This window comes from Triticum aestivum, chromosome 3B (assembly GCF_018294505.1).
Source record: "Triticum aestivum cultivar Chinese Spring chromosome 3B, IWGSC CS RefSeq v2.1, whole genome shotgun sequence".
Taxonomy (NCBI): Eukaryota; Viridiplantae; Streptophyta; class Magnoliopsida; order Poales; family Poaceae; genus Triticum; species Triticum aestivum.
In genome coordinates, this window is record NC_057801.1 from 843,235,555 (window position 1) to 843,259,427 (window position 23,873).

At 40.6% G+C, this 23,873-nt stretch overlaps 1 protein-coding gene and 4 non-coding genes across 5 annotated transcripts; 2 read left to right on the forward strand and 3 right to left on the reverse strand.

Moving 5' to 3' along the window:
- Nucleotides 1–5,989: 5,989 nt before the first annotated feature.
- On the forward strand, nucleotides 5,990–6,063 carry TRNAV-AAC (transfer RNA valine (anticodon AAC)). Its single transcript has one exon. It is a non-coding gene; the product is annotated as a tRNA-Val (tRNA).
- Nucleotides 6,064–6,148: 85 nt separating this feature from the next.
- Nucleotides 6,149–6,222, reverse strand: TRNAI-AAU (transfer RNA isoleucine (anticodon AAU)). The gene has a single exon. It is a non-coding gene; the product is annotated as a tRNA-Ile (tRNA).
- Nucleotides 6,223–10,553: 4,331 nt separating this feature from the next.
- On the forward strand, nucleotides 10,554–10,627 carry TRNAV-AAC (transfer RNA valine (anticodon AAC)). Its single transcript has one exon. It is a non-coding gene; the product is annotated as a tRNA-Val (tRNA).
- Nucleotides 10,628–10,694: 67 nt separating this feature from the next.
- TRNAI-AAU (transfer RNA isoleucine (anticodon AAU)) lies at nucleotides 10,695–10,768 on the reverse strand. Its single transcript has one exon. It is a non-coding gene; the product is annotated as a tRNA-Ile (tRNA).
- Nucleotides 10,769–11,798: 1,030 nt separating this feature from the next.
- LOC123072864 (uncharacterized) lies at nucleotides 11,799–23,867 on the reverse strand. Its single transcript, XM_044496529.1, has 18 exons — nucleotides 23,577–23,867; nucleotides 21,373–21,452; nucleotides 20,997–21,047; nucleotides 20,375–20,905; nucleotides 19,919–20,170; nucleotides 19,524–19,589; nucleotides 18,880–19,056; nucleotides 18,184–18,235; nucleotides 17,824–18,111; nucleotides 17,516–17,626; nucleotides 16,245–16,433; nucleotides 15,100–15,375; nucleotides 13,942–14,550; nucleotides 13,101–13,609; nucleotides 12,947–13,007; nucleotides 12,800–12,868; nucleotides 12,407–12,602; nucleotides 11,799–12,296 (listed from the first exon to the last, which is right to left on the reverse strand). The coding sequence occupies exons 1-17, from the start codon at nucleotides 23,841–23,843 to the stop codon at nucleotides 12,519–12,521; spliced, it is 3,672 nt and encodes a 1,223-aa protein (XP_044352464.1). The 5' UTR covers nucleotides 23,844–23,867; the 3' UTR covers nucleotides 11,799–12,296; nucleotides 12,407–12,518.
- Between the last annotated feature and the right edge of the window lie 6 nt (nucleotides 23,868–23,873).

The window sequence follows — 23,873 nt, forward strand, 5'->3', positions numbered from 1 at the left end:
ACGAATACCAAATTCACATGACTACTAATAGCAAGACTTCACCCATGTCCTCAGGAACAAACGTAACTACTCACAAAGCATATTCATGTTCACAATCAGAGGAGTAATAATATGCATAAAGGATCTGAACATATGATCTTCCACCAAGTAAACCAAATAGCATCAACTACAAGGAGTAATCAACACTACTAGCAACCCACAGGTACCAATTTGTGGTTTTGATACAAGATTGGATACAAGAGATGAACTAGGGTTTTGAGAGGAGATGGTGCTGGTAAAGATGTTGATGGAGATTGACCCCCTCCCGGTGAGAGGATCGTTGGTGATGACGTTGGTGATGATTTCCCCCTCCCGGAGGGAAGTGTCCCTGGCAGAACAGCTCCGCCAGAGCCCTAGATTGATTCCGCCAAGGTTCCACCTCGTGGCGGCGGAGTTTCGTCCCGTAAGCTTGCCCACGATTTTTTCAGGGGAAAACCCTTCATATAGCAGAAGATGGACGTCGGAGGCCCACCAGGGAGCCCAGGAGATAGGGGGGCGCGCCCTAGGGGGGACGCGCCCCCCTGTCTCCTGGACAGGGTGTGGGCCCCCTGGCCTATTTCTTTTGCCCAAAAATTCTTATTAAATCTGAAAAGTTGTTTCGTGGAGTCTCTGGTCTTTTGGAGTTGTGCAGAATAGGTTTCCAACGTTTGCTCCTTTTTCAGCCAGAATTCCAGCTGCCGGCATCCCCACTCTTCATGGTAAACCTTGTAAAATAAGAGAGAATAGCCATAAGTATTGAGATATAATGTGTAATAACAACCCATAATGCAATAAATATTTATATAAAAGCATGATGCAAAATGGACGTATCAGGGGCCATAGGTTTCACTAGAGGCTTCTCTCAAGACAGAAAATAATATGGTGGGTGAACAAATTACTCCCGAGCAATTTATAGAAAAGCGCAAAGTTATGACGATATCTAAGGCATTGATCATGAACATAGGCATCACGTCCGTGTCAAGTAGACCGAAACGATTCTCCATCTACTACTATTACTCCACACATCAACCGCTAGCCAGCATGCATCTAGAGTATTAAGTTCATAAAGAACAGAGTAATGCATTAAGTAAGATGACATGATGTAGAGGAATTAACTCAAGAAATATGATGAAAACCCCATCTTTTTATCCTCGATGGCAACAATACAATATGTGCCTTGCTGCTCCTACTGTCACTGGGAAAGGACACCACAAGATTGAACCCAAAGCTAAGCACTTCTCCCATTGCAAGAAGAACCAATCTAGTTGTCCGAACCAAACCGATAATTTGAAGAGACTTGCAAAGATATCAAATCATGCATATAAGAATTCAGAGGAGATTAAAATAATATTCATAGATAATCTGTTCATAAATCAACAATTCATCATATCTCAGCAAACACACCGCAAAAAGTTATTACATTGAATAGGTCTCCAAGAACAACGAGGAGAACATGGTATTGAGAATCAAAGAGAGAGAAGAAGCCATCTAGCTACTAGCTATGGACCTGTAGGTCTGAAGTAAACTACTCACGCTTCATCGGAAGGGCAATGGTGTTGATGTAGAAGCCCTCCGTGATTGAATCCCCCTCCAGTAGGACACCAGAAAAGGCCCCTAGATGGGATCTCACAGGTACAGAAGGTTGCGGCGGTGGAAAAGTGTTTTCGTGGACGCCTCTGATGGTTTGGGGGTATAAGAGTATATATGGGCAAAAGAATTGGGTCAGGAGACCCACGAGTGGCCCACAAGAGAGGGGGCGCACCCTACCCAGCCAGGGCGCGCCGTCCACCCTTGTGGGCGCCTCGAGGATCCTCCGACTTCATGTCCAAGTTTGTTGGTTTGCTTCTGCTCCAAGAAAGATCATCGTGAAAGTTGTATTCCGTTTGGACTCTGTTTGGTATTCTTTTTCTGCGGAACTCTAAAACAGGAACTGGCAGTGGGCTCTAGGTTAATAGATTAGTCCCAAAAATAATATAAAATAGCATAATAATGCATATAAAACATCCAAAATAAATAATATAATAGCATGGAACAATAAAAAATTATAGATACATTGGAGACGTATCAGACCCCACTTGACAGTTCGGTGGTTCCTATGACTCAAGAAAGAAGAAAATGAAACTACAAAACAACTATGTCTTCGCAGTCCATTGTCTTGAAGCAAATGTCTTCACACGTCATTATCTTCGACGCGAATGTCTTTGCGAACCACCATTGCCTTCAATGTCTTCATACATTTTTAGGGGTCATCTTCGATGGGTAAACTGAATCAATAGGGACTTTTGCCTATGTTCTCATGTGAATCTCACAATACTCCAAAACCAACTAGGGGTGGCACACTACTAGGGAAAAGCTGAATCAATAGGGACGCTGCTACTAAGTACTTTAGCAGTAGCGCGTCCAGGAAAGGGTGCTACTACTATATCTAGCTTGGAGGCAACGCCGCGGCAATTATAGTAGTAGCGCTTGTTTCACCTAGAGCGCTACTGCTACCGCGTTATTAGTAGCGAGCTTTATACACTCGCTACTTCTAGTTAGCAGTAGCGTTTGTTTTTAAATCACGCTGCTGCTAAGATTCTGTGTATAAGGTTTTCCTTAGTAGTGGCACTAGATGCACTTACATTTTTGTCAAGATCCGTTGTAGCAAGCCGGAAGTATCACGGGTGGCCTGACTCGCCCCTTGTTCTTGCATAGGTTAGGCATTGGTTTTCTTGGCCTCTTCCCGGGCAAATTTCATCTGCTAATTGCTGGCATCGATCTGGCCTGCAATTTGGTGATGCACTTCTTGGCTGCTGCAGACAATTTTGAAGTTATCAGCACAAGATATATATATATATATATATATATATATATATATATATATATATATATATATATATATATATATATATATAGGCTTGCTAAACTGTGCCTGCGCGCATGGTGTTCTATCCTACGCTCCGGCCACTTCAAACCTACCAGCCAGTATGCATTAAGTAGCCCTAGTTAACCAGGCGGAAGGGCGCGCACAATGTGGGGAAAATCGAACGTAACGTCTTACGACCGAAACTACTCCACGTTGCTAACTTCCTTCGTGAAAAAAGAATAGTAGTAACAGGTTACCATGCGCTAATTAACAGAGCCATCCCTCGCATGCCTACATTTCACTTCATCGTGATTGTCCAAACATCGTAAAAAGGCCTAGCCCAACTGTTAATTCCTACCATCAGTAATCAGGCATATAGGATCTAGTAAAGATGTTACTATCAGTATTATGGCACTAGTAAATGGCCCTTATTAAGTTGTAACAGATTACCATCATGGTTACATTTTGTACCCACGTCCCCATGATTGTAGTAATACATTACTACATATATCAGCCTGGATCAAAGCATCTTTGACTTTTTTGTTCATTTTTTTTTTTTGCATTATCATCCACAATGAGCATCTAGTAATGTGTTACTGCACGTCTCAAGAAGGTTTTACTACGATTAGGGATGAAACCATAGATATCTCCCATCCCGGTAAAAAACTAGGTCCATTACCATCTATAGTTAATCTATTACTAGCAATGAATAGTTACCCAAATTCAGAACGTGGCGGAGTAACACATGGTAACAGAATTAAATGTGTTACTTTCTTTTGCACATACCGTTACCCTCAAACATTCTTGCTATGGAGACGCGACCCGCACGCCTGATTAGGAGCGGCCGGAGCGCAGGCTAAGCAACAATGCGCGCACGCTCACAATAGCGCAGCCGGCTGCGCTAAACTGAGCGAGAGCGTAAAATTCCTTATCCTGCGCGCTGGTCCTAATTAGGCGCGGTCGCTCCGCATGAGTAGGCCTCCTTGCCCGTTAATGAATGAGGGTAAAACCAACTGCAGTAATAGTAATGCAATTTATTTCGTTACCGTCCCACAGGTTCACCTACGTCTCGCAACTACCCTCCCTAATTGTTGGTAGTAAAACGTGCCAAGGATGTGGTAATAGAATAATGTACGTTACCAACTAGGCTTTAGTAGTAATACGGGTTGAGGATATGGTAATAGAATAGTTTGTGTTACCAACTACGCTCCCTAAATATTGGTAGTAAAACTGGTCGGGATATGGTAATAAAATTACTTGTGTTACCAAGTAAAGCATCATGTTCACGTACATGTAGAACTCCATGATAGTAATGCATCATGTTTGAATTACTATAACTAGACCTAATATTACCATTGATTTTTACATGGAGGGGGAGACCTAATGCTAGTAATGAATTACTATAAATGGACCTAATATTACCATTGATTTTTACATGGAGGAGAGAGACCTAATGCTAGTAATGAATTACTATGACTGGACCAAATATTACCATTAATTTCTACCTGGAGAGGAGAGACCACGTGCTAGTAATGCATCATGTATATATATTACTATAAATAGATCCAACATTACTATCTAGTAATGCATCAGGCGTGTATTACTACAAGTAGACCCATTATTACCATCAGTTTTGGCATAGTGGAGAAACTGGCGCAAGCACCTGGTGGCTGGTCGGTTACTTACAACAGGAGCGCACTCGTATGAGTGGGCAGCGCGCAGAATAAAATTTATACGCTCAGGCTCACTTTAGCAGTCCTATATATATATATATGTATATATATATATATATATATTATGTGCAACCCGAAAAGGCAGAAGTGATGACTTACCAACGAGATCGACAACATATTTCTCAAGGTTCTGCACCTTGAGCTTGGAGTTAGCCAGCATCTTCTTCAACTTCTCCACCTTTTTCGAGAGGCGGGTATTCTCCAGGGTTGTGTTCTATACATGGCATGTTTGAAAACATTAAAGACAGCCAGACAAGCTTTCGATGGAGATTTGATCCTGATGTCAGCACTTCAAATCGACGTCAATCCCGGGGGCTACTTGATACGTCTCAAATGTATCTATAATTTTTTATTATTTCATGCCATATATATCATTTTTTCGTAGTTTTGGCACCATTTTTCATCATTTTTTTAGACTAACCTATTAACCTAGTGTCCAGCGCTAGTTGTTATTTTGTGCATGTTTTCAGACTTCTAGGGAAGTCAATTTTACGGAGCTCCCTTTCTCATGTGAAAACAAACTTTTTATAACATAAATTGTTTGTCAAATAGTTTTGTTTCACCTTTTACCTTAGTACATCTACCATGATTGAAAATCTATACATGTCTTTTTGCATGATTCCACCTAATTCTTCAAACAATGATATTTCGTGTTCTTCCACCGTTTCAATTAGATAAGCTCATAAGAAATTCATAGATGCAATGGCAACAACGAAGAATACAAAAGAACCACTATTTTTCTCAACAAAAAATTAACCGGTGTTTTTTTACATTCAAACGCGAGTTTGCGGCTCAACTCACCGTTGGATACATTGTTGAGGACGAAAGGAAATGGGACACTATATATATGAAGGTCGCACTAACCAAAGAACACCCAAAAACAAAATCAAATAGATCCTCTACTAAGAATATGGCTCATGCTACAAACTGCTATAATTTCATCATACAATGTTATTTATACCATCAATAAATTTGACTCACGATGTATGAAATATATCATATTGTTGATTATTATCAGTTCTATATGAAATCTACCATATTATTGATTCAAATGTTATAATCTTTGCAATGTGGATATTATCTAGTTTCCATGAAAATCCTTACTTAAAGGACATGTCTTGTAAAAAAAAGTGGATCAGCAGCACATGATGATATATATGTATGACTTGGAAGATTGCTATAAGTTTTGATGTTATGACTGGGGTGGATTAAGCTAACATCAAATTGTTTTTTTAGGGGAGCATCAAATTGGTTTCGTGGTGTAGTTTTGATGTTATGACAGCTACTTCTCTGTCGTCAGGCTTGGCTGGTCTATCAAATCAGCTATTGGAGAGTGTCGTTAATGGATGATAAGACACAAGTTTTTAGCTGTTCAAACAAATACGTCACCGAAGGTTTCGTGGTGTAGTTGGTTATCACGTCAGTCTAACACACTGAAGGTCTCCGGTTCGAACACGGGCGAAGCCACTTTATTTTATTTATGTTTTTTTCGCGTTTCTTCTTTATTCTATCTATTTTTTCATTGTGTAAAAAAAAGTAAAAAATAGGTTAATGGCCCATACAGGTCTCGAACCTGTGACCTTCGCGTTATTAGCACGACGCTCTAACCAGCTGAGCTAATAGGCCTTTTGTTCCATTTTACTTTATCAACTTATATATTCCCTCTTTTCACTTTTATAAAGCTTTGTAGATGTTTCAGACAATGTTTCACTTTTACTTCTCTGAAACGACTTATAAAAGTGAGCGGAGTGAGTAGTTCATAATATAGAACAGGGAACAGTAAGAAGATCACATGAGAGCCTGTTTTGGTCCTTATGCTGATCTTACTTATGATTCACAAGAAAGGCCGCCTGTGCTCGTTGGAGCGATCTCCAAAACACAGCAACAAACCTTGGTCCTTGCAATATAGATTCACATTCACTGTCCACGTTTCAAATATTTGCCGCTGTTGGGGCCTTCTTGTCATTGTTTCTCTGATTTGTTGGACACGCAAGCCATTTGTGCAAGTGAGCAAGTAATATCCACCAAAGAAGCCAGACCCGTAATGTCGATAGTGCATCGGTCTAAGCACTACAAGAGAAAAAGAATCACTCTCGACTTATGCGTCCAAAGATGGACACGACCAAATTTGGTTCTCAGTTATGAGCGAGGACATTGTCTCGTGGAAGAAGAACTATGTTTTCACGGTATCCCTCCCTTCTCTATACCTAGATCGGAATACAGTGTCTAGCGTTCATGACGACATATGAAATACCGGTCACCATCGGATTACACAATCACCTCACTTAGTCGATCATCATAGCATCGATCTTTGGTCTGCGACATTTATATCAATGTACATATACACAAGGGTGCACTTGATCGAGAGCTCGACGTCAGTATGTTGGCTACGGCGAGTCGGGTGCTCGAAGCGGTTTGGTGTGGAGGCGGACGGGTTGTGCAGACATGGACGACTAGTGCTTCAATGGCAGAGGCCAAATCTGCGGCATGAGTCTAGCTACTCTTCAATGGTCATGGCAGTGATAGGCTGGAAGACATCCCACTCTTGCCACTGGCAGCGGGGGTGAGCCGGTGAGACACTCCTCGGGAGGCGGTCCGCTAGGTAGCTCCACCGGGCATGTGCTTCTTTGGTTCATGGTAATGTGGAGTGCCAGGAGAGGCGTGTGACCTCCATCGGTGGACACCATGGCGGTTCCAGCAGAGTACAGGGGTGCAACTTCTGGAAGATCCCTCTGCAAAGATACTGATTGGAACAACGCTTCATGTTCGGGGTGAAATTTTTTGTTCTGGCCTTTATTGGATGGACTCAACAACAACAAAATTGTGTCATTACACTGTTGAAGGTCTTGTCTCTACGCTGATATTTGTGCCTTGATTGGTTTGTCTTGGTATCTAGGATATGAAAATCCTTGTCCTGGATGGACGCGATGATGGTTGTGCAAGAGTGTTATTCCTTTTTGAAGGTGTTGCTGCGGAAGAAGTGAGACTTAATCATATGTGTTATCTTCATATCTTGTTATGGTTCGGCAAAGTTGCATATGTCTTGTACTTTGCTTGTTGATGACTTTGGTCTTGTTTTGCATCAACTTTAATAAGATATGGTTGTGTGCATCCGAGGATGAAGAGGCCAAGTGGTTTAACCTTCCTTTTTGAAAAAGAAAGAAAGAAAAAAAACATAAGCATAGAGATAAAAAACGCATATTGATCGTATGATGAGAAGAAAATATCAAGAAGATGATGAACATGAAGTAGAACATAATAAGGGGCAAGGATGAAAAATCATTTTTGATCGTAGGAGTCACAAGCAAAATGCAGCAATAAAAATATTAGTCCTCGCCTAGTATCTCATTACACATTCCATGCTTGTGAGTACTTCTACAAGCGTACATAATACTCAATCAAGTATATTAGGATTTGTTTTGAGTCTTTCAAACCATGACAAATAAAGGAAAAAAAACTCCAGTGAGGCCAATGAGCCTAAGGTCGGCTGGAATCCTATATACCTAAATAGTTCATCCCCACTATCTCAATTCTCTTAACATGCACACATGCCACAAAATCATCCCACTAATTATTTCTGTTAACATCCATGAGAAATGCTATTATATTATCTCTCAACATGCACACATCTCAACTCTCCACACATGCCACCTCATCAATCACTAATTATATTTCTCTCAACACGCATGGGAAATACTACTTATACTCTATATATATTCACAACTATATAATAATCAAATAAAATATATCATATCTATTTTAGATTTCATCAAAAATATTGCAAGAAATCTCCGCAGCAATGCGTGGGGAATCATCTAGTTTATCAGTACCAATGGCTTAAATAATCTATCTAGGGAAAACAGTGTCCGGACTTCCAAACAATCATGTCGTCTTTGGTTCAAAGGAATCATACAGAACTGTTGTAGGGTTCTGTTGTTAGAAATTTTTCCTATGTGACTTGTTTGACCCTGGAAATCATAAAAAGTTTCCTATGGCCTACTTTGCATGACTGGAAAGAAAATTCCACTGCATCAAACATTGTGGTTGATTTGTTCAATTACAAGTTTGTGCTTACACCCGATGCTTAAGAAAATTCTTGTATTTTTCTCGTGGTGCAACAAAGCAACATCTATATATTACATGTTCCTATATTTTCCGGTTCTCATAGGATTCAACACACCATGACATCAAATTCCTACGCTATTTTTTCCCGTTTCTTTGTCTTTGAAACCTGGCAATCGAAAGAGGCGCAAGTTATTCAAATATAGTGGAAGTGTGACGGTTATTGAAATACCTATAGAATATAGATGAAGATGTTTATAAATTCAGCATGTAACACTTAAACAACAAAAGAGTCAGTGTGAGAGGAAGACACTTTGTGCTTCCCAAATATCGAAAAGGCCAAGGGTTAACGGCCTATGTTTAGAATAGAGTTATTAAATATTTGGTAAGGTTTAGTAATTTAATATTTCAAAATTAACTTTATGCATATTCAAAATTTTACCAATTAATACCATTATTCAACAAGCCCACAAATCCTTAAGCATAATAAATCACAGAGATCCTTACATGTATTGTAATTACAGTGTATAAACCAACTCTAACAACAGATCAATATTGGCTCTAGCTCCTTATAATAAGAAAGAAGCTAGCTAGAGAGAAAGCGAATCAAATGATGTGAAGAGGTGGTTCTATCCTTATTCCTCTTCCCTAAACGGCAATCCCTAGGTCACTCGCGTCCATCCTTTTGCCAAATTTGTGTGTGTGTGTGTGCGCGCGCGCGCGCGCACGCGCGCAACATCTGTCATCTCATCTCTCCTTCATCCTCCCCGCTTGCCTAGAAATATTGTGTGATGTGACCGGTACCGCTGACATGGAGCTCCGGATGCCCTACACGAAATATCGGTGATTTTTAAAATATCAGGACATAAGAAACAAGTCAAGAAGTGCATATCCGTAGATGGAGCTTTCTACAAGCAGGGTGAGACGGATATATTGGCAACACCCACTCGGTCCCCTCTTGCCTGTATGGGATTTTCTTATTTATGAAAATTAACTGCTGATGAATAAGTTATATACATCTAGCGGATGGGATTGCATGGATGGATATGTTCACTTTTTATATTCTTTTTTGAAAGATTCAAAAATGGCAATTCTCTTAGCTCCAAGAAAAGCAACACAAAATCCTTCTTCTCCGAGGGCGACACCCAGTGCACCCGCAAGGGAACTAGCACACAGAGCGGCAACCAGTTTAGGGAGCCGCCCTTGGATCCGGAGTCACACACCGGGTGTCGGACTTCTTCCCCATCACGGGGTCAAAGGTGTGTTAGTGCGCGGAGGTAATGGATGTGTGGGAGAGGATGAGGATTGTACGGAGGAGCCGAATCGGCTTTCGAGCCGGAGTAGGCTTCTCGGTCACCGCACCGCTATGAATGCGAGTAGGCGGGATGCCGGCCTGGCGGAGTGAATGCGGTCAAGCCGGGGCGGATGCGGCAGAAGAATGTTATGGGTGGGTCCGGGGCGTTAGAGTTTGATGTGGCGAACATCCATTCTTCCCCCAACCTCCCCCAGCTCGGTGCCAGTTTGCAGGATTTTGAACGTCCGGACTGGTTGGACAAATTTTGTGACAGCCGTTGGATGGCCAAAATTGTCCGGACATTTGCGGTGAACTTTGGTGCTCCACATTGGAGTTCGCCTTAGCGTGGCCATGCTAGATTCGGGGGTTCCTAAAGCATCATGTATTCAGTTGGACACAAGTGTGTTTGGGTGTCCTTTCCATGTGCTTTCATTGGCACTGATCTATTATTTATTTTGGTTTTATCTCCATAAATCTTATGGAATATAATGGTGTGACCTATCGTCTTGTAAAAATAGTGGATCAGCAGCACATGATGGTATGTAGCATGACTTGGAAGATTGCTGAACAAATACCTTTTCTTATAAATTAGAGGCATAGAGGTTTCGTGGTGTAGTTGGTGATCACGTCAGTCTAACACACTGAAGGTCTCCGGTTTGAACCCGGGCGAAGCCATTTATATTTATTTATTTTTGTCCATTGTGTAGAAAAAACAAAAAAGAAAAGAAAAAAAAAGAATAAATGGCCCATACAGGTCTCGAACCTGTGACCTTCGCGTTATTAGCACGACGCTCTAACCAGCTGAGCTAATAGGCCTTTTGCGTAATTTCTTTATTGTAAGGCAAACTGTTTGTCGAAACTGAATGTCAATTGTTTTTGATGCTATATACTATGAAAATAAAAGGGAAACCCTCCCTGCATCGCGCTAATTTATACGGTGAGCTTGAGCAGGAAGAGACGGCGGTGGGCACCAAGCCACCAACGTTCGGGATGCCAAAGTATTGGCTCGTCTCCAAGGTAGCAGGGATGAACTATTTCATAACTATTTTGTCCCAAATCACAAAATTGTTCTATCATTCCAGGCATGATATGATATCTGCTCCAAGTGGAAATGCAGCGTACGAACAATAAAATGAGAAACAGTAAAAAGAAAATCAAAACAATCTTTTTTTTTGTAACAAACATTTTTTGGGTGGACGCAACCAAGATTTTTTATTGTCTGACATACGTGCAAAGTGTCATGAAGAAAAAAAATTCGTGATTCTCTAGGCAAAACAAAATTCGAAGCTTCAAAAAGGCTGTTTTCCAAAGCATTTTTGGAGCCCTGGTTTTGTTATTTTCGTCCAGGCCAACACCTATGCCATTAACTTTGCATGTGGGTAGACCACTAAGCAATATTTGTTGACAAAAATTATATCCGATTTTATTGACTTTTTTGTTCATTTTTACAGTTCACAGCAAGGGCATATGAGCTCGGGTGTAGGCTGATAATTTCTTTCCTGTGGGGATTACTAGATAGAACGGTATTCAAGTTTATGAAACAAGACATTTCAAAACTACTCCCTACGTTCCAAAACATTTTCAAGTTATAGGTTAATAATAATGTACCATCTCCGACACCAAATTAGTTTCACTATATTCATCATAAAGTATATTTTCGTACTAGTACATATATATCATGAATATTAATATATTTTTTATAAACTTGGTCAAACTTAGGAAGTTTGACTTGCGACAAACCTAGAACTACAAATATTTTGAAATGGTGGAAGTATAAAATACTCCCTCCGTATCGAAATATAAGCCATATTTTGACACTATCATAGTGTCAAAAAACCGTCTTATATTTTGATAGAGGGGGCAAATTAAAAGTTCATGAAGATGTTGCGGAAAGGTATATTCAAATCAGCACAAACAAAACTGATTTTGTTCACCCTACACATGTACACTTAGCCCAGGGCACAAAGAAACCTAAGGATCAGGCAAGTTCACTGTAAAGTTTACTTCAAGATAGCAATTACACTAGCAACACAAACATCTATCCCTCTGTTACTTACGACGGGAAAGGCGAGCACAGATCAAAAAACCACACATACAAACTACCATTATTGAACCGAGCATTCTCGCAAAAAAAAGTTGCGCCGGCCGGCTCAATCTCAACGCTGCATCAGAAAATTGCAGCTGTCATGCTTATCAACACCATCTCATCCTAACTCAGGTCCATCTCGTCTTGCGAATGACGGTGACCCAACCCCCAGATGGAATATTGATTCAGATCTAATAAAGAATAAAGAAATTCACAAGCACGGCAGAAGCGGGTAATTTACATGGTCCACTCAAACATCTGCAAAATTGACAAAATCCGTTAGCGGCCTCCAAGTAGTGAAAAAGAGAACAGGGTGCGGGGCGGGCGAGTGGAGATAGGGGATATGATTGAAATTCAACAGCACACACCTTTTCACAGTTTGGAGCAGAGGAATTCAGATATGGATTCTTCTGCAACAAAAATGATCGATTGCGCCAGTTCCCGTTGAAAACTTTGTACATTGAAATGTCAAACCATAGATTATTGAACCCCTAGATCATTTGACAACTGCAATATTCCGCGCATTTGAAGGTATGGGTTCTCCAGAAGTTTTTCATTGTTACACTGGAAACGGCGTAAATAAATGTCAGTGCCAACTTAATCTAGAGACCAGATGCATGTGCGGAACTAAATTTATTGTGAGACTTGTACTGCCTGAATGTGTCAGCAGGAACTAATCTAGATACCAGTTGCATCCGAACAATATTCCTCTGGTATTTGAAATTTTTACTGACAAGATGAGATAGGAAAAGAGCATCAACCTGTTGAGCTTTTGAAATGAGGCTTTGGAGCATCCTTTGGTAGACATCTGGTTCCTCTGTCATCATCCGCTGTACAACCAAAAACTTTATTAGGGCCAAGTGCAACAGGAATGTCAGTAAGCAGTCAACAACTGCTGACAAGCATACCTTCAAGAGAAAGGCAGCAGAATAATATGCCACCCTTGAGTCTGTATCATCTAGAAGCCCCCTGTTGGTGTCGAGTGGAGAAGGGACAAACATCAAGTATTAGCTATATAAATCAACTTCAAACGAAGAAGATATGCAGCTTACAAAAGATTACCTGAAGAACTCATTGCCTTCTACTTCCGAAAGTGCTTCTGGATCAGCTGTGCATTTACCAATCAAAAGCAAAAGAAGCGCTGCTCTAATATCTGATGTAGCACCAGGGATATTGCCTCTTCCTGTGCTACCAACAGCAATACCCAATGCAATATCATCGCTGGCAGCGCCTTCAAGTTGCATCAATGGCCAGAAAAATAATGAAGTTGGCACACGGGCTACAAGCTGCATCGGAGCTATCGCAAGACCTTTCAGAAGTAGTGCTGACATTGATGTTTCGCAGAGCAGAGCGGATTGAGTAGATTGATTCATGCCTGTATCTTGCAATGTCTCATTCCTGGAAAGGCTCTTCGTTCCTATGGTTTTGTGTGATGCAAGGGTTTCCAATGTGCACTCCATGTTCTTAGTTGTGCAACCAAAAAGTTGACCAAGGGATTGAAGGCCGCCCAGTTGCATCACATTTGTGGACGGAAGCCTCAAACATAATTGTGAGAACAACATGTCACACATCTATATGAGGAAACTTTGAATTAGAGGATAGATCATATAACTTAAGAATACTAATGGTTGATTTAGACCAGTATTAAACAGGAGATCTAAGAGGTTATCAATTATGTTTAGAAATAAAATTGGCTACAGATCAACTAACTATTAGCAGTTAACTGGGTGTACAGAGCGCTATAATCTGCATTTAGAAACTACCTATTACCTTTGAGAAATTACATTTTGTAAGTAGTTCATTGTCAGTATTAACTTTTCAGAAAGCAACTTTAATATTCAAAGATAGTGCTAGCTTGCAGTGCAAAGGCGAAATGCCTGCATTTTGGGTGAAAGAAAATCACCTTTAAGATGTTGATATGGTCTGTCTCATTACTTTGAAACACGAGTAGCAAAGCAGTACTCATAACATCTATAACCGCAAAAGCTTTGTCCAGACGGTTTTTGCTATGATAAGCAACTGAATGCTCCTGCATGTCACTGTCATCCAATAATAATTTGCACCGCATCAGAAATTTCTCTAGAACATATAGAAATCCCCATCTGATGTAGTTGTGTTTTGATTTCAGAAGCCCACACAGCAGACAAACGGGCAGTGAAACTTCTGGACACGAGGTGTCGTGGCTTCCAGCATCTTTAATTTCCTCCTGAAGGTTTTGGATTTTAGACCAAACAGAGCCATCTGTTTCTTCACTTACTTCCGAGAGGAGCAATTCAACTAACCAAATATATCCATGGTGCCTGTATGATGAAATTTGTGAGTGAAGAAGTGAGTGCAAAGTAGCCCAGCAAAGCCTTGCCCTAGATGCAATGTCACCATCTTCAGATCCATCTTGAATGCTGCTGAAACACTTGAAGGATTTTGTTACTTGGATCATATAAGCAAACTCATTGTCAATCCTTGAAAATGTGCTCACAGTTCCATCAAGTTTCCTGATAACCTTGTCCAGAAGCTACAAATATTGAAATTTTGATCAGGACCAGTACAGTAAATGGTATTTCAAAAATAAAATTCCGAATTATGTACTCCCTCGGATCCAAATTAATTGACGCACTTAATTTGGATCAGAGGGAGCACTTTTTTATAAGGGAGAATCTTGACATATATTCATGGTGTTTTACCATGAAACAAAGTCAGACAAATAAATGTGTAGGACCATGTTGCAGGACCTAACGGTTAATTGAGAAAAGAATGTGGATTCTTGGTCATGACTACTGCCTATTTATGTGAACATGTGCAGACCATCACATAACATACACACTAGAGTTGATTGTAGGGGCCCTCAATGTTGTGGATACTACTTACTTTGCGCAACTTCGAACATGATGTTTTACGTGTGTAGAGCAATTTAACAAAGGTTCAACAGCTGTACTAAACACTAACTACTAGCTTAGTCTCTAACACTGTCTACTCTCATGTAAAAAACACTGTCGACTCTTATAGCATTGTAAGAAAAGATAGTGGTCCTTGTTGGGAAAGACTAGGGGGAAGGAGACTTTACCGCGTTTAATTGCTCGTATTCTGCTGACTGTGATAATGCCGCAGATATAGCTTTTGTCAGCATATCCCCAACACCTTCGACACCATGCTTCACAGATATATAGAAGGCCTCCGGAGCATCAGCAGATGCAAGAAGGGAAGCAAGGGGTTGAGCATCATCATAAGTATATGTTGAAAGACCAGCAGCCAAGCATGTTTCGTTTATTTGATGCACTACATAGTCAAAAAGAACAAAAAACAAATCCCGCTTCTCTTCCTTCGAGTTGGCTCGTGAATACTGTAAATGAAAAGGTAACACAGATTAACAAAGAAAAATTACCATCATGAATAGTACAAACAGAGACTGAAATGGATTAGCATTGCATGATAATAATTCTGATTTTAACGACCATCAGTTATCTCATGGAATTTGTTGGTTTGAGATAGTATAGTAGTGACCATTGGCGCAGATTTTATGGATCTATGATTGACCGAACTTTTCTCTCAAGTAAAGAATACAGCACCTCACCAGTTTTTCTGGGATACCCATCTTGCCAACCACACGTGGGACACTAGGTGCAGTAAAAATTGTTTTAAGCATAAGAAGTCCTATTTACGTTCAGACATATTCCTGGGGTTCAGTGTGAACCTACGAGGAAAGAAAATTCCGCATATGATTGCAGTTGCCATTCGCCACTCAGTACCAACTAGCCGATCCCCTTCATTCCAGACAATATTGACCAGTATTTTGAGACAAAGTTATTGAATGGAATGGGATATTCCAGCTAGTACCAGAATGGGATAGCTAAGATTAACTGCAGATGGAAAGAACCAACATAACTACTCCCTCCGTTCGGAATTACTTGTCACAACAATGGATGTATCTACAACTAAAATACATCTAGATACATTCATTTCTTGGACGAGTAATTCCGAACGGAGGGAGTACATGGCAGTGAAGCACTGGTGGGTTTACTTGCCTATAGAGCAGGTCTTTCATTGGACTATCTTCTGGCGTATTATTGTTTACTTGTACTTTGTGCAGAACTGAGATAATAAGATAATAATGTATTGCAGTCAAATAGACATACAGCTCAGTTGTAAACAGACATCAATAGCATGCATGAAACAGCATAGTTCTATCTAAAGATAAAGAGTAACACTAACCTCAAGACAGATATAATCAACTCCACCAAGAAGATCTATCCGTTCGGGAACAAAATGTGTATCAAGTGCACCACTCTGAGTCCCATCTGGTACTTGGTACAGCATATTTGTCAGCATGCAAATGAGCTTGCTGTGCACTACTTTTGCCCATGAGTGTTCCACACTAATCTCAAGAAGAGTCTTAACAACCTGTTCAGGATTTAAAAAATGCACACGTGGTTCTCAAACCCTTCTTTGACAGCAAGGAATAGCACAATTTACAGAAATTGCTGTAAACTACTGCCTCCATTTCAAAATATAAGACGTTTTGGCAGTTTCAATTGAACTGCCAAAACGTCTTATATTTAGGAACAGAGGGTGTAGTAAACAGACTATATGCTATTCCCTCCAATCCAAAATAAGTGTCGTGGTTTTAGTTCGGAGTGACACATTTTTAGAAACCTATGCCAGATGAAGGTCAAACAGGCTCATGCGCCAAATATATGAGAAAAATGCATGACCACATACATAAAAGAAGAAGTCCAAGTGCATTTCACAGCCTGCTATCAAAGAAAAATCTTGTGCTGGAATAGCATTCTACACCCAACCCATACATTCGGAACATATCAACACCAGTAATAATATACTCAAACCTGTAGATTCAATTATTTTCAGTACCGCTGCTATTGGTTATTTTTATTTTCCATCTTTCAATTGTGAATATAAAATGACAATAAAAATATGCACATCTTGCCATGTAAGCAGAAATCCATACTACATGCTCAACTGATATATGTTTAGCATTAATGGGACATAAAGGTATAGTTTCAACTACAACTCCAATTTTCTATATATAAATGGCTAGCCCTCAATTACCTATTTCTATCAACATGCAAGCATGTCACCTCAGCATGCACCATGCATTGGAAAAGACCCGCCACAAGATGCAATCATGCATAGAAAAAAGCCCACCTCAACATGCAAATATGCATGCGAATGTTCATTCTATTAGGCTATTTATATTTTACAAATATACAACAATCAAACACAATAAGTCATATGTATTTACAGTTTTAGTTCTCATATTATTACTCCAAATATTCATGTTCCGTATAATCAAATACCACTGAAATTATTTCCCACAACAAAGTGTTGGGTATCATCTAGAAGTGAAGTGTTGAACACTGTTAGTCCAAAGGCACGCGAATAACAAGACTAACAAAATGTTACAAATAGGGTCCAAGCACACGACTCAAAGAATGAATACATGAAAAAAACCTTAGTTTCCTTACCCTTATGTCCAAACCTCCAAGTCTGCTCCTGATGATTTTCCCTCCATCACAAACAAAGTAAATTAGACAACTTAAAGCTGATGCCCACACGATCTCCTGCCGCTCCTCCATCTACAAAACCAGAAGTAACAAATAAAGGTATTGTACGTACCAGCCTAGCATAAAATGGAGCAATCTACATGTTGTGATGTAAACATGCTTGCACGTGTACATAGATGAATATAATACACATTCCCTTGTGCTTAAGAGGAGGGCCAATATGACTACCAAAATGCATACAAGTTCAATATTCTAAAAGTAACAATCACCTGAACCAAGAGAAGGAGAACTTCAAATAGTATTTTGAGAAGCCATGACTCAAACTGATCAATAGCAGGACTAATCATTTGCTCTTCTTCAGGTTCCGCTTCCCTCTGTTCATCCATATTGGGTCCGTACTCATTGTTCAGATAAGAGTTGCTTGTAGTATCACCTTTTTCAATAAGTGGTGCATCTTCAACTATCATAGGCTCCAGAAGGTGTGCATGAATCCCAAGGTTCAGAATCAGATCGAAAGCCTTTGTTCTGGCAGGTGATTTCTGAGAGCTTAACATGCCCTGAAACATAAAAAAATGTTAGAAATATTTCACATGATCTGTTTTGGGATACAGCTGTGCAGAGTATAACACCTCAAGCATATAAAGTGTCAGAGGAGCAGCAGCCTCAGAGTCCATCATATACCTGAACCAAGGAAGAGAAACAAATATTATCAAAACCCTAAATAAGTGTAGTTCTATGGTTGCAAAGGTTGCTTTAACACCAAGCCTAAATAAGTGCAGTTCTATGACATTTTGAGATAAATATTTGCTCACATTTTGCAACGGTTGTTCTTTGATGCATGCATTCATTACTCAAACTACTATTTGATAACAGAAATATGGCAAACATGGAAATCTTTAGTACGCGTGCAGAGTGCATCAGCCTTACATTTCATAGAAGCAAAGCGTACAGCCTGCTGACAACCCAAGTAAAACAGAGACATGATTATACAAGAAAAAAGTAGCAGAACAATAGGCAGTTCAGATCAATGATGACAATGTCGCAGGTCAGATCACATAGATATTCATGTAATAAAAATACTTTGCATTAATTAGAGCATATGTTTTGCAATTGAAATGCATTCATAGTAAAGAAAATATACTGTCAGTTAACAATAAGTTGTTCAGGTCTGATATCAGCAGTAATATTAGATATAAAAGTACAAGAATCATGCTGTCACCATAATACCAATAATGGAGACAGCAGTAGAAAAAACTAGATATGCAAATACGATGTGCGAACTGGAGGTAAAAAGAATGAAAAGATAAGGGTGTAAGGTCATATACATGTCAATAACAAGTTTAATGAGGACACTAAATGCCACATCCGCTGAAGGTTGCCGACTCTGGGTGGTCAATCTTGATGGAGCATTAAATTGATTTGCATTTGAAGTTGTTTCTGAACAAACTTCAGCAATGACTTCAGAAATTTCAGCAGGGTTCAATCGCAAGGGTTGCTGCTCACTGTTGAAAGAGGGTGCCACAAAGAGCAACAGATGCATGTGAGCACATTTTTAGGCATGATGCAACACATTGAAAACAAATGTGGAATTCAAACTGAAACACAGTATTATTTAGCTATATGGTTTACACAGGAGTATTATAGCTATGATATACTATAAATAAGCAAATGTTTAATATAGAGGTAAATGAGAGTTATCTGACAAAATACAACTCGGAATCTCTCCATGGCTTTGTTAATTAAGTAAAGATTTTACTCAGAATCCCAAAATTGCATGTCTCACTATTTCCATCTTGTTTTTTTTACAGCATGCATATGCATATATGGTGGTAGAAAAAATTCAGACTTAATCAACTTAGGGTATTTCAGTTCCATTGATGCAATACTGACCTTATAAAAGTACGCATACACTTCAACATATACATTCCTATACAAAATACTATGCTAAATCATATGCAGAAGGGAATACCTGTAGTGCCTATACTGAAAAAGGGGACGTGCTCGAGGCTGGAATGTGTTTGCAGGTACATTCACCCTGCAGAAAAAGTAAGTGTTGCCACACTTAATACCATTTTGACTAATTATTGATATCAATAATTTAAACAAAAAAATCTACAAGTTAATATGCGCTGGCCTTGAGATAATGATTTGGTTCGTAATGAAGTATGATATGTCAGCACAGATACAGAAAGCTGTTTCTCAAAATACCCATCTCAGCAAAACTGGAAAGGAAATGGGGCAGGTGAGAGGAGAATGTGTTCTACATGAAATACTAAAATAATGCATGAAAGGAAATATATATATGGTTTCACCACAATGTAGCACTAATATACAAGATAACCTAAAGAAGAATAAAAAGCCTACCAAACTTGACTCGGGCCCGATTTCATGCGTTTTGAGGCAGTTATTGCTTTCAGATGACCCTGCGATGACGCAAAAGTGCTAGCTGTCGAAGTTGAAGGTTGCAATAAATCAATATCAGGAAATTCCTGGATAACAGAATATTTCCATTGTTGATCATTAATCTTTGCCTCCATATCCCCTACTAGAAGAGCTGCAGCACCAACTTCAAGAAAACCCTGTGTATGAAAATCTTGAAGGCCTGCAAGATCATTGCTGGTGATAAATGAAACAAACAATGCAGTTAGTGTTTGCACAACTATCAGCATTATACTTTTAAATTCCATTCATTACGGCTAGAATGACTGGGATGCTCCAACTTGACAAAAACAGGTACAGAACACATTGCATCTTGTACTGACAAGACATTCTGGTCTACCAAAACGAACTGACAGTGAAAAATAAGCACAAGAGAAATACCTTTCCTTGGCAGAACTTGATGTTTGACGTTCACCGTATACATGCCATCGCCAATTTAGAATGTCGAAGGATATATACTTGATATCATATCCATGCTCTCCACCATCGACCTTTTCACTTGCTGACGATGTTAAATCGGGTGCAGTTTGCAATTCCTTCTTTGATTCAAGATGTTCTCTGTTGGTAACAGCTTCTGGATTCAATTGTAAGGACCTATTCAAAAATGATGAAAGTGAAGGAAGCGACTGTTTTGTAGAGGTTGATGCCAGAGACGGAGGAATTGGCTGGAATGATAACTTTGGAATATGCCTGGCAACTAATGAGCGGACATAGTTTAAAGATTTCACAAGAGATGCTGAAGCAAAGTTCGATATTGGTGGGGCAACAAGAGAGGAATTTGGCAAAGCTGCAGATGATCCAATGTTCTGGCCAAATGATGATGCTCTGTGACCTGCCACTGGGTCATACTTTGCCATGGTATTTGCACAAAAGATGTCGATTTGACGTAGCGTTTGCACCCTTGGAATATACCTTACCACGCAAAGTTGTACAGTGTATTAGTGTAAGTGCAAGCAATTTTCAAGAATAAGCATGAGACGCTGACAATTGACACTCAGCTTACCGGATAAGATATCTCTTTAACAATGCCACGCATCTTGGGACAACTGCTGGGCTGGTTGAAAAGATTGTCCACGTTAGGAAATATAATATTCACTTTTTGGGGGCATTATATTCTTATAGATACAGCGGCTCAAAAAGTCTAAATGCGGCAAGGAAATTGTGAATAATTTCAAGTATTCCAGACCCTTATCGTTACTTGATTAATTATTGTATGCCGTACAGAAAGAAGCTAAGGAGTTGTAGCTTATGACACAGGAGCTAGATAAGTTTGTCAAGAAAAACACGAGATACATGAGCACATTATGCTGAATCTTTACCCCTTGTAATGTGGAATGGGGAAAGAGCTAGAAAAGGCGAAATGAAAGCGAAAAGCATACCTCCGATCTCTTTCTGCAAGAGCATGGTCAATCAGGACATTATAAGCCATATCGATGGTTGACAGGTTAGCTATATAATCCTGCCAGCATAAGATCACTCATCAGGAAATGGCATATATGTGCACAAGTTGAGGAGAGATGATAACAGAGTTAAAAGAATCTTGCTGCATTACAAAACTTTGTTTGCCATCAATAGCCCAAAATACCAACAGCGGTAAGCCGGTAACAGAGAAAGCAGATAACGAAAATATGCTGGCCAGGTGATGAACTATGATGGATGTACCAAATAATTTAACAAAAAAAGCAATTAACCAAACGGTCAAAAGGATTCAACAATTTTATATACTTTTACCTTCCAAAAAAATTCACATTAGACGATGTGCATGCAATTATATATAGCAACTGACAGATAACGTGTCCAAATATAACATTCATGTATCTTGCAAGTCATAATGTGAAAAAGAACAGTAGTCAGGTTTTGTTTCTTTGGCAAACACCTTGAATGTATGTCATATAGGGGAGCTTGTAAACAGACCAAGCCAGTGTGTTTATGTTTCATGTGCAAAAGGCAACACCAGCGGGCTTTCATTTCCAACGGTGGTCGGTGGTCTTAGGCGACACGCTTTCCATTCATTAATCATGAAACAATACAAAACCAGAGTATGATGAAATAAACCATTAGAAACTACGCGGTCATGTCATTCGTGGGCATGAATCGTTTCTCGGCGTCATTGGAAATAAGTGGGCGGCACATTCCAATTCCAATCAACACTACAGGCACCAATTTTGTATGTAATTCAGTGCATTGCGCCGTGCAGTATTATCTGACATACAAGGCGACAAGCAAACCAAATATAAGCTGCTGGTTTCTCTCCAACTGCGTCTTAGAACAGCAGGTAGTGCCAAATGAGTCATTACCGAATCCCATTCGCAAGAGAGAAAGCAGAGAAGCTAAATATGCTGGGCAGTGATGAATCACAACGGGTATACGAAACAATTAACAAATCGAGCAACCAAACAGCGAATGCAACCGATAGTCAAAAGGAGAAAGAACTTCACATTAGATGATGTGCTTTTAATTATATATACGAACTGACAGATAACATGTCTGAATATAATACTATTCACATACTCCCTCCGTTCCCAAATATAAGTCTTTTTAGACATTTCAAATGGGCTACAACATACGGATGTATGTAGACATATTTTAAAGTGTAGATTCACTCATTTTGCTCCGTATGTAGTCACTTGTTGGAATCTCTAGAAAGACTTATATTTAGGAACGGAGGGAGTAGATTGCAAGTCATAATTTGCCAAAACAGTAATTAGGTATTGCTTCTTTGGCAAACACCTTGAATGTGTGTCATATAGGGGGGCCTGTAAACAGACATAGTCAACGTGTTTGTGCTTTATGTGCAAAAGGCGAGGCGGAAGCGCCCTTTGATTCCGAACGGCGGTCGGTGGCCTTAAGCGACACATGTTCTACTCATTAATCGCGAAACAACAGATACCAGGATATGATCAAATAATATCATGACAAACTACGCAGTGACGTCACTCGTGGACATGAACCGTTTCTCAATGGCGCTGGAAATAATTGGGTGGCGCGTTCCAATTAATACTATAAGCACCAATTTATGCATCATTCAATGCATTGCCCAACACCAGTGCCGCCGTGACGTACGAGACGACAATGGAGAAGCTGCCGGTAACTCCGCAACCTGGGGTTCAGAAAAGCAGCCAGCGCCGAGCGAGCGCGCCATTGCCAAACCTAGCCATTCACGAGCCGCTTAGCGCGAGGGGCACATCAATGTGGTTCCCAGCTAGACTCAAGTCATCCATTCCTCGGCGTCAACATAATAAGTGGGTGGCGCGTTCCAATTGATACTATATATAGGCACCAATTATGTGCATCATTCAATGCGTTGCGCAACCCTAGTCGTATCATGGCATACAAGGCGACAACCGAACCAAATGCAAGCTGATGGTTACTCTGCAGCTTGACCGGGGGTTCGGAGCAGCAGCTAGCGGCGTATGAGCGCGCCATTGCTAAATCTAGCCATTCGCAAGTCGCTTGGGCGGCAAATTGACGAGATTCCTGGCTAGCTATAAGCAAGCACGCGAAGGACTGACTAGTGCACATGTATGGCAACCAACCAAGGAGGGGCCGAGATTTACGAAAGGGAGATGGGTGGAGAACTGACCCGGAGGGTGCGGGAGGCCTCGGCGGCGGCGGAGGCGGCGGCGGCGGCGGGGCCGTGGGTGTGCGGGGCCGGCGGGGAGAGGCAGTCGGCGACGGCGCGGCGGAGCGGCTCGGGCGGCTTCCGCGCGGACGCGGACGAGGCGGCGGCGGCGGCGGCGGCGGCGGAGAAGGAGGGCGCGGCGGACATGGCCCGCGGCGGGGGCATCCCCACGGCCGCCACGCGCCCGCTCCCGCCCGCCCGCTTGGACGGCGCGTCGTGGGGCCGCATCCCGGCGGGCGCGAGATCCCCCCGATGCGC

Coding starts and splice junctions, on each gene's coding strand:
- LOC123072864 (XM_044496529.1), bottom strand. CDS start 23,843: ATGCGGCCCCACGACGCGCCGTCCAAGCGGGCGGGCGGGAGCGGGCGC. Junction 14,551..15,099: donor AATACGAGCAATTAAACGCG/GTAAAGTCTCCT, acceptor CAATATTTGTAG/CTTCTGGACAAGGTTATCAG. Junction 12,869..12,946: donor CTGCTGCCTTTCTCTTGAAG/GTATGCTTGTCA, acceptor TTGGTTGTACAG/CGGATGATGACAGAGGAACC.